At 40.2% G+C, this 10,562-nt stretch overlaps 1 protein-coding gene across 2 annotated transcripts in view; it reads left to right on the forward strand.

Annotated features, from left to right (window-relative positions):
* Window positions 1-10,259, forward strand: part of MIPOL1 (mirror-image polydactyly 1) — a 539,082-nt gene extending 528,823 nt beyond the window's left edge. For both annotated transcript variants that reach the window (XM_089680250.1, XM_089680252.1), the window contains exon 12: window positions 9,454-10,259. In XM_089680250.1, coding sequence (XP_089536376.1) covers window positions 9,454-9,520 — 67 coding nt within the window. In that variant the 3' untranslated portion in view covers window positions 9,521-10,259. The remainder of the gene's footprint in view (window positions 1-9,453) is intronic.
* Window positions 10,260-10,562: the final 303 nt, after the last annotated feature.

Raw genomic sequence — 10,562 nt, forward strand, 5'->3', positions numbered from 1 at the left:
AACGTTTTCGCTTTTCGGATGAAAAATCATTCAGAATTCGACCCTTGCATGGCCTGCATTACTCCAGCCAAAAATATTTGATTAGAGTGGGAATGATAAAACCCCTGTCAGGTTTTTATTGTGTCTGTTTCCCTGTTGGAGAGATTTTACCTTGATTTCAGTCTGATGACCGAAGATCTTCCCAACGAGGGAACTGATGGCAACAAAAACTTGACAAAGGGTTGAACACTTTTCTTCTATACCTTTTAAAAACATTTTTTTTTGTCTGTGCTTTTTTTTCCTCTCACTCCTGTCTTAGTGAATGCATAGAAAATAAAGGGAAAATTATGCCAATGGTTACAAAAACTGCAAAAAACAAAAAGAAGCTCCAACCTGCCTGCACGCTGTCCAAAATATATATATATATGTGTGTATATATATATATATATATTATATATATGTGTGTATATATATATATATATATGTGTGTATATATATATATATATATGTGTGTATATATATATATATATATATGTGTGTATATATATATGTATTTGAAATGATAGGGATAGATAATTTATTTGAATTATCCTACTTAAAATGCTGCAAGTAAAAGAAATACACCGGTTCATTGTAATCAACAAATATCCACGTCTAATGTTCACTAACTAGAATTTACATACAATGAAATCAGGACAATACATGTAGAGATTATAAAGTGCGTTTGTATATTCCCAGGTGATATAAAATGGGGGCTCTATGTGTACTTATTGCACAAGTGGGAGTTATGCCCTGGGACTGTTTGGAAATGAACAGTGTGACACCCTTCCTTTGCAGGCTTATAGACAGTGTCATTTCTTTCAGCCTAATTACACCCAGGGCAAACTGTTTCATGCTTTCACACAGAGCCTGTGGTATCGTCTCATTTGCATGTGATCTGCAATGGGCTAAATATTTGTATAAACTGTTACAGCTAGAGGCAGCTACAGTTTAATATCTATGAAAATCATTCATTTTGCCCATGGGTACTATTCATTTCTATAAAAAATATAGTTGAGTTGCCTCCTTTGGAAAGAGAAAAAAAACTTTATTACAATGACAAAAAACATATTAAAAGTATTGCTGCTGTGAAATCTGCAGTGAATTTAAGAATATAAAGTTGATTAAAATAGGATTTGCATTTGCGATATATAACAGATTTATTATTTATTTGTAATCGGTCATTTAGGGGTTTGAGCCCAAAAAAGTTATCTAAAACCACAAAAAATATTGGTTTTCGTTTTATTTTTCTCAACTGTTTTCTTCAATTTTCACTTAGTGATCCTATCAGTAAGGTCCATTTCACATAAGCAGTCTGATCGGTTCTGCCTGTCTGTTTTTCAGGAGGTCAGCATCTGACCCTCCATTTTCCTCTATGGGCAGTCGGATGTAAATGGTCTTGGAATTGGCTACCCCCAATCCGATTTGGAAAAAACAAATGGAAGGTGGGATCTGTTCCCCTCCATCTGGCTGGATCAGATCAGAGGGCAGTCGGTTGTAAATGGACAGCCAGTCCGTTTACATCCAACTGCCCATAGAGCAGAGTGGGTTGTGTCTGTTACCACTCTGCATAAACTGAGCGGACCGGACCTGTCATCCGGCTACTCTGCTCAGCAGAGGATCAGTGGACAGATCCTACCTGAGAAAAACCAGATCTGGCCCGTGTGAAAGGGGCCTTACATGCTTGCTGTTCTTGAATGATAATGCTCACCCCCTCTACTCTACTTATGGAGGAACAGAGTTGTCACCCTATAACAGTGGTTTAGAACTACAGAACACCTCCCCCTCTCCTCTTCTTAACACTTGGGAGACAACTGAGGGACATGATAGCAACAAAATGAGCAATACCGTCAGAGAACACAGATACTTATCAGGTCACAAGATTTCTGGCAGGATCAACAGGTATTTGTGCTCATCAAACAGATGTTACAAATATACTTCCAATGCTATATACAGTATAACAAACAAAATGGGGTCAAATAAGAGAAGTTCTTTGTAAGGGTTTGCAAGCGTCAATGCAGACAAAAGCAACAGGCTCTATAAAGGAAACCTGTGCTGAGACCAACATGGAGGCTGTCGCTGCTATCTTTTTCATCTGAAAATGCTGGTTGCCTGGCAGTCATGCTTATCTAATATCTGCTGTGCTTTCTGAATCGGGTCTAGAATGAGTTTGCAGATCAGATGTTTTGACTTCATTCACTGCTTACTTGTTCTAGGTTAGTGTAATGTGTTGAAATAACAGAATTGGCATCACAGGCAGGGAACTAGCATTTGTACTGAGCGTCAGACTTCTGTTAGCATGGGCTTTAATGGTGGCAGCACCAGCAGCTTATACTTCTATACTCTATATTATACTTTAATCTTGTTTAGTGGACCTTTTACTCTCCTACATGAGCTTGTTTTAATCCCTAACTGGATCTGGATTTTTAAAAATTATTTTATTTATAGTTGCCGAAGATAAAGACCCCTTTCAGATGGGGTGGACCCGTCAGCAGATCCTCCTGCTCAGTGGGGGATCTCTCCGCTGGTCCTCGCTGAGCAGGTGGATGATGGGTCTGTGTCCACTCCACTGCTGCAGAGCGGACACTGACATTGCCCAATGTCTTCTATGGAGCGCTTGGATGGAAACAGACCACCTGTCCATTTCCATCTGACTGCCATCCAATCCACCAGACGGATGGGGAACAGATCCCCATCTGTCTGTTTTTAGCATACAGGATTGGAACAGATGCCGGTGGATGTCAGCAGCCACTTGTCCGCTGACACCCACTGGTCCATAGAGGTCTATGGATGAGTAATGATTGAGTAATGACTAAGCAAGTGATCGTGTGAAATGCGTTTACTGCTCCTCTGTCCTGTCTTGGAGCTGTCATGCTCTTATATTGCATGTAAAGAATTCCAATAAAGGATTTCATCCACCACATTGCTGTTTGTGCGGCCAACCATTCTGTTTTTCCATGGATGGTCCGATCAGGTCCACCTGAAAAACTGACCCGATCGGACCATCAATGTGAAAGGGGCCAAAGGTATACAACCATGGAACAATTCTAATGACCAAAGCCACAGGGATTCAAAGTTGTATTTTTATGTGTTGTAACCTCTAATGACCATATGCAAAATCATAAAATAATTGCAAGGTGCAAAATAAAAATTCTGAATGGTGACTTTTACATTTTCAGTATTTAAATATGAACTCCCTGAGAAATAGTATACAATTCTATCTTTTCCTTTTAAAGACTGAATAAAGTTCTGTTTTACAGTTTACAGTGTTGCTTGAGATAGATCAAGAGTAGTAGCCATAAGGGGCCTGTAGCATGCAGAGCCCATGAAATGACTTTCCCAGGAATTGCTGCTGCTGTGTATGGCCGCCCATTGAGCTGCATTAAAACAGGTTGAGTAGAGCACCCACATGCATACGGACATATGCTCCAAATGCACAAAACTGGAGCAGTTTGAATCTAGTGCAGCTGTGCATGGTAGCCAATCAGCTTCTAACTACAGCTTGTTCAATTAAGCTTTGACAATAAAACCTGGAAGCTGATTGAGCATACCTCAGTGCACATGTGGGGGGGCTTTACACCTCTGGTGCACTACCGCATAGTCACCTCTTCTAATGCATGGCATATGATCAAATGCCTAATGCTTTCAAATGGAAGAACACTGGAGGGAATCTGCAAGAAAAATTTCTCCAGAAAAATTATTTATTAGCTATTGTGATACAGCTTTGCTCATTGCAAATAAAACATTAGAAAGTACACTTATTTTGTCCAGAGTTCCTGTTTTAAAAGAATACCTGTCATGGGGGAAATATGAAGGCTGCCATTGCTGGTCTCTCCATTCTGAGCTATTAATAGGATGATTAGTTGTACAAGGACTGTGTACTGGTTTAGCAGCAATACATGCCTCGGTTAGGCCCATGTTCAGCAACCAGCATGGATGGTGGAGCCTCCACTGTCGGCTGTTGTATGCGGCTGCCTGAATACAAAAAGGGCTGCCACAAAGTGCTTACATCTGATAGGATGCAGAAACTGTATGGCTGCTAATTTTATAAATCCATTTTTGTGGAACCCAGTGGTGCCTACAAGGTCACCCGTGGCTTGAATTTTTACTGATCCAGCAGGAATCAGCTGAAATTTGAGCAGTTTGTGGCCAACTTTAGAAGAACACAGATGAGCATTACTCTGATAATGCAGCCAATCTGATTCAAATGCCAGGTTGTGTTAATTATCATTTGCAAGGGCACACTTCTTCAGCTTTTTGGATTAAACTTATTTTCCATAATTCCAGGGTAATACACTTTTTATTACTTAAAATACTTCCTTGGGTCAAACAGTCAATGTATTGAAGATCTCTTTACCTCGTTGGCTAGATTAGGAAAAAAGAACATTTTGTTTTAGAAAATGCCATCATGTGCAAAAGCGTATCTGTGTTGTGCCACTTGCTGTGATATATCCTCCCGTAACCCGGACTCTTCTTGTTGGCCTGAGGCAACGCTATGTATTTCTATTAACCGCAGTGAAAGTGACCCAACCGGTTTTAAGAAATGCTATGCCCAAGTGCTCATCTCCATCCTGTCTTGCGGAATCCTAATATATCACCTGCCAGGGAGCATGACTTAATTTACATTACATTCTAGCAACTAGTTACACCAAGCCCATAGTAACCAATAGAATTCTAGTTTTTATAATTATTATACATGTTGGAAAATAAGAGCAGACGTCTGACTGGTTGTCACAAGCAATGTTCATACATGAGGTCAATTTTTTTTTCCAGAGTCTACACAAAGGCTTTATCTTTATTTTATTTTAGATACTTATATAGCGCCAATTTATGCAGCACTTTACAAATATATTGTACATTCACATCAGTTCCTAACCCTCAAGGGGTGTACAATCTAAGGTCCCTAACTCACATTCATACATACACATACAAGGGCCAATTTAGACAGGAGCCAATTAACCTACCAGCATGTCTTTGGAGTGTGGGAGGAAACCGGAGTGCTTTAGCTGCCTATTGTCAGATACTTGCAGTTTTGGCAGGGTTAGACAGCAGTTTGGATGACCAAAAAGTGTGTGTCTGACCTAATTATAAAAAAAAAAAACATTCAATAATCTCTCCAATACATGAATATTTCACCATGTTTATCCCTTTAACAATGCTGCATGTTTTGGAAAAATAAATGTTGACCTTGCGAGAGAACCCAGTAAGCGCCTAATCTCCTGTTCGAGCAGACAGCATAATGCCGGAGTTGAACTTAAATCCCAACCAGCATGGTCAACCCTGTTGCTGAACTACAGAATTCCACGTATCCCCACACTTTCTGTACTGCATACATGCAGTACGTTAATATATTCCCCAACCCAACAATATTGCTGCATTGACTTCCAAGAGTCTGCCCACACTGTGTGTAGTGAAAGGGCTTTTTGGAGATGTTCTTTCTGGGGTATGTTTACTTCAGTAGGAACTGATTTCCCAACAGCAACCTCTTAAAAACGTAAAAAACCTGATAATGAAGTCATAATCAGTAATGAAAGCTGCTTCTCACTATATATTGGTAAAAGAAAAACAAATGCTAGAACAAGATCTCGGTAGGGAGGGGGATTTTGGGGTAAAATTGGGTACTGCCTGGACATTTCAGCACTTCAGACTAAGGCAGGCAATACACGGAGTAAATTTCTTTCCTGTAACCACGGGTACCCCCAGATAGTGTTGACAGGCGAATCCCTCCCGCCATTGAGAAGACAGAGATTATTGCTAATGACTATAGAATCTGCTATCAATAATCATTTGTAACATCCGGTAGGCTGGTCATACCGAAGTTTATCAATCGATTAACTTGGGTACATTCAGCCTGCACATACATGGTTCGAATCTCAGTCAGTTCCTGCTGAACCATCCGAGATTTTAACCACCTATGCCCGGCCTAACTTTGGAAACCTTTGTCAAATATATCAGCTGGGTAGGAATTTTGACTTAATATTCTATTGATTGGCTAGATATTGCAGAGATATCATTGTCTCTGCAGTTTGATTGTTTTCTAAATAAATACGTTTGTAATAAGGCCTATCTTTTTTGCAACAATGTCCAAATTATGAAATACTTTTTAGATTTCAAATTTTGATGGCAACAGTCTATGCTCTCTTCACTGCCAAATAATTCCTACAAAGGGTTATGGGTGTGTGAGTCCAACGTGTTAAGACCAGTGAATATGCTTGTGACCACAACATGTTAACATGTCTTAGTCACATACCCAGAGCAAGCACAGAGTAAATGAAAGTTGAAGAAAACTGAGAATTCCTTTTATCTGTACATATTTGAAGTCATTGATTTGAAGAAACCCTGTTGACAGACCATTCATTTCACCAATAATCATCCAATAAGATTATACAGTATGTGCAGTTAAAATATTGCATGTATATTATTTACCTGTAAAAGCCTCCTTGGTTGAAACATCCAAAAGCCCTGGGTCTCTTGCTAGGTGCTGCCATCTTGGCACATGTGATGCCTGAAGCCCTAGCAGACTCGGAATTGTCACTCATGGGACACTCCTATAGTATTCCCCTTCACTCCACCCCCCAAGAAGCTGGATCAGCACCGAAAGTAATTAGACATTCCCAGAATATGAGAGGACTTTGAGTTGCAAGGAAGAAAGGGGCTGTACTAGGGAATTGGCTACTTCTGAAGTAGTTCAATTTTCTAGCAAGTGCAAAGGTGCGCTGCAAGGGTTAAATGTTCATTAGGTCTAGGGGTGGAGGAACAAGCTGTAATGCATAGCTGTTTCTTCGCTTTGGCAGGCTTCCACCACACTGTGCGACCAGTCCCCCAAAGCCACTTACCTTCACCAGTTGCAGGCTTTCTGTCCACATTACATACAATGCAGGACCAGCAGTCTTCTACTGTAAGGTAGGACGGCAAGGGCCCACCTACATTCAGAAGCTTTAGAGAAGAGGAGAATGCCAGAAGCTAGGGATAAGGCGAGTATTACATCGTATTCCTCTACACCTAGGCTAAATGAGCTGTTAACCTTTGCAGCGCAGGGGTGTCCCACTGCAAGGGAAATTTCTATTTTAATGTCCTGGAGTTCAGCTTTAACTTTTCTTTGCCACAATTACATTCATGAGTATGGTACAGAGAAAAGATGACTTTTCGTCTTTGATGCTGACATTCACATGTTTGCCAAAACAAACACAACCAAAATGTTTCTTTTTTTCCTTTAAAGTAATCTGATTTCAGGACTACTGGTGCTACATTAGTTGGCTCAGCCTCCTGTAGTTCCCAAGTCAGAAGAAGAGACACAAACTGACCACACTATGTTGGATCTGTTTTTGTGCCTAGCATGGTCAGCAACAAACAGGAATGGGTTATATCCTAAGGGGGCAGGATCACTGGGAATTTTTTGACGTTACAATATCTGCTAGAGCCGATTCAGTGCAGTGTGTCACTTTGCAGTAATAGGCATGTATCTCTATACCAAATCTACTGGAGCGGTGAGAGGTTGAACTTGATTGTTTTCCTTTTGGTACCATATACTTATTCTGCATAGGTATATACTAAACCAAAGGGAGGGGAAGTAGCATTACTTAGTTTATTAACTTCCATAATATGGATATGTGTTGGTATGTGATTAAATTTAGAACAACACCAGATATTTTAAAAAGTTATAATGCATAGCTTGTGAATCTTGTACTTATTGGACCAAATGCCACTTCCAAGGACCTATTACAGGCATAAAGAGTGTCTTTATATGCAAAGCACATAAGTGTACAGTGCCTTGAAAAAGTATTCATACCCCTTGAAATTTTCCATATTTTATCATGTTACAACCAAAAACGTAAATGTATTTTATTAGGATTTTATGTGATAGACCAACACAAAGTGGCACATAATTGTGAAGTGGAAGGAAAATGATACATGGTTTTCAAAATTTTTACATATAAATATCTGAAAAGTGTGGCATGCATTTGTATTTAGCCCCTTTTACTCTGATACCCCTAACTATAATTTAGTGGAACCAATTGCCTTCAAAAGTCACCTAATATGAGTCCACCTATGTGTAATGTAATATCAGTATAAATGCAGCTGTTCTGTGAAGCTCTCAGAGGTTTGTTAGAGAACATTAGTGAACAACAGCATCATAAAGGCTAAGGAACACACCAGACAGGTCAGGGATAAAGTTGTGGAGAAGCAGGTTTAAAGCAGGGTTAGGGTATAAAAAAATCCCAGGCTTTGAACATCTCACAGAGCTCTGTTCAATCCATCATCCGAAAATGTAAAGAGTGTCACAAATGCAAACCTTTCAAGACATAGCTGTCCACCTAAACAGACAGGCCAGGCAAGGAGAGTATTAGTCACAGAAGCAGCCAAGAGGCCCATGGTAACTCTGGAGGAGCTGCAGAGATCCACAGCTCAGGTGGGAGAATCTGTCCACAGAACAACTATTAGTCGTGCACTCCACAAATCTGGCCTTTATGGAAGAGTGGCAAGAAGAAAGCCATTGTTGAAAGAAAGCCATAAGAAGTCCTGTTTGCAGTTTGCGAGAAGTCATGTAGGGGGAAACAGCAAACATGTGAAAGAAGTTGCTCTGGTCAGATGAGACCAAAGTTGAACTTTTTGGCCTTAAAGCAAAATGTGGAGGAAAACTAACACTGCACATCACCCTGAACACACCATCCCCACCGTGAAAAATGGTGGTGGCAGAATCATGTCGTGGGGATGCTTTTCTTCAGCAGGGACAGGGAAGCTGGTCAGAGTTTGTGGGAAGATGGATGGAGCCAAATACAGTACAATCTTAGAAGAAAACGTGTTCGAGTCTGCAAAAGACTTGAGACTGGGGAGGAGGTTCACCTTCCAACAGGACAACAACCCTAAACATACAGCCAGAGCTACAATGGCATAGTTTAGATTAGTGGCAAGACATGAAAATTGCTGTTCACAGACGCTCTCCATCCAATCTGACAGAGCTTGAGCTATTTTGCAAAAACAAATGGGCAAAAATGTCACTCTCTAGATGTACAAAGTTGGTAGAGACATCCCCAAAAAGACTTGCAGCTGTAATTTCAGCGAAAGGTGGTTCTACAAAATATTGACCCGGGGGGGGGGGGGGGCTGAATACAAATGCATGCCAAATTTTTCACTTATTTATTTGTAAAAAATCTTGAAAACCATTTATCACTTTCCTTTCACTTCACAATTATGTGCCACTTTGTGTTGGTCTAACACATAAAATCCCAATAAAATACATTTACGTTTTTGGTTGTAACATGACAAAATGTGGAAAATTTCAAGGGGGTATGAATACTTTTTCAAGGCACTGTATATGTATCAGTGTCATGGTGATTGGATGTGAGGATAGGCTTTAAACTTGTCTCTTTTGATGTTCAAAGTTCAGATATATCCATCTATGATTGTGACATCTTCATTTCTATCCCTTCACAGGTTGGAAAGACTGGTTGATGTGTTACGGAAAAAGGTTGGAGCTGGCAATGTACGTACAGTCATTTGAATGCCATCCCTGAACATATGATAACCCTGCTGGGACACTTTTACACTGCCAGAGACTTTGAAGTTGTGGATGAATTCAGAAAATAAGAAGTGACGGGTAAAGCAGAGGATTTTTTTCACACAACTAAGTTTACAATCCATCACCCATGCTGCTCCGAGTCCAACGAAAGGGGACAGGAGGCCTTTCCAGACCCTCTGTTCTTGTACACTGAACAAACACTGCCACTATACACCTCACTACCAAGTCACCTGAACCTGTCTATACCTCACTACAAAGTCACCTGAGCCTGTCGTTCAACCACTCCTCTTGTCTGCAGCCATAGAGATACTCTTTTTGATAAGAGTTTTTCCTCACTGAGACCTTGATAACATCACAAGCATTTTTCTGTTTAAGGGCACTTACTGGTGAGTAGAAAACCCACCCTGTTGGGAACAGAAACATATTCAGTTCCAAAGTAGAAACAACAGTGAGGGTCTTTAGAAGAAACAAGACTCCCATGCATCTATTTGTAGGTTATGCACAATTTTGTATAAGACTGGGACTCTTATAAAAAACAACATTCATACATGAGCAATTGGGACTACACATCCTTTACTTGTGCAAAGAATGCTATATTAAATGATGGCCCACAAGTTTTTGAGAAACCTGCAAAACTGTATTAAATGTATCACTATAGCAATTTGCTAATTATATGTAAAATCCTGTTCTTGTAATATATTAAAGGCAATATAATGGTTAATCCTTGGTAAACAGTTGTATTAATATGTTTGATTCCTAAACTGTACTTACAACCAGGGGCGGACTGACCATTTGGAAACTCGGGCATTGCCCGAGGGCCCGGGGTCAGTAGGGGGCCCCATGAGATGCCCCTGGTACCTTTTTTCATAGGCTTTTTTGAGTTTTGACAAGGACACAGGGGCCCCATGATCCCCTATTGCCCGGGGGCCCCATGAGTTGTCAGTCCGCCCCTGCTTACAACATTTCTTGCATCCTCATTGTTGTATTCTTTACTTTTATTTACTGTATAATAATGCCTCCTTTA

Source organism: Staurois parvus, unplaced genomic scaffold (genome assembly GCF_062004578.1).
Source record: "Staurois parvus isolate SC_StPar_1 unplaced genomic scaffold, SC_StPar_1.0 ptg000237l, whole genome shotgun sequence".
Classification (NCBI taxonomy): Eukaryota; Metazoa; Chordata; class Amphibia; order Anura; family Ranidae; genus Staurois; species Staurois parvus.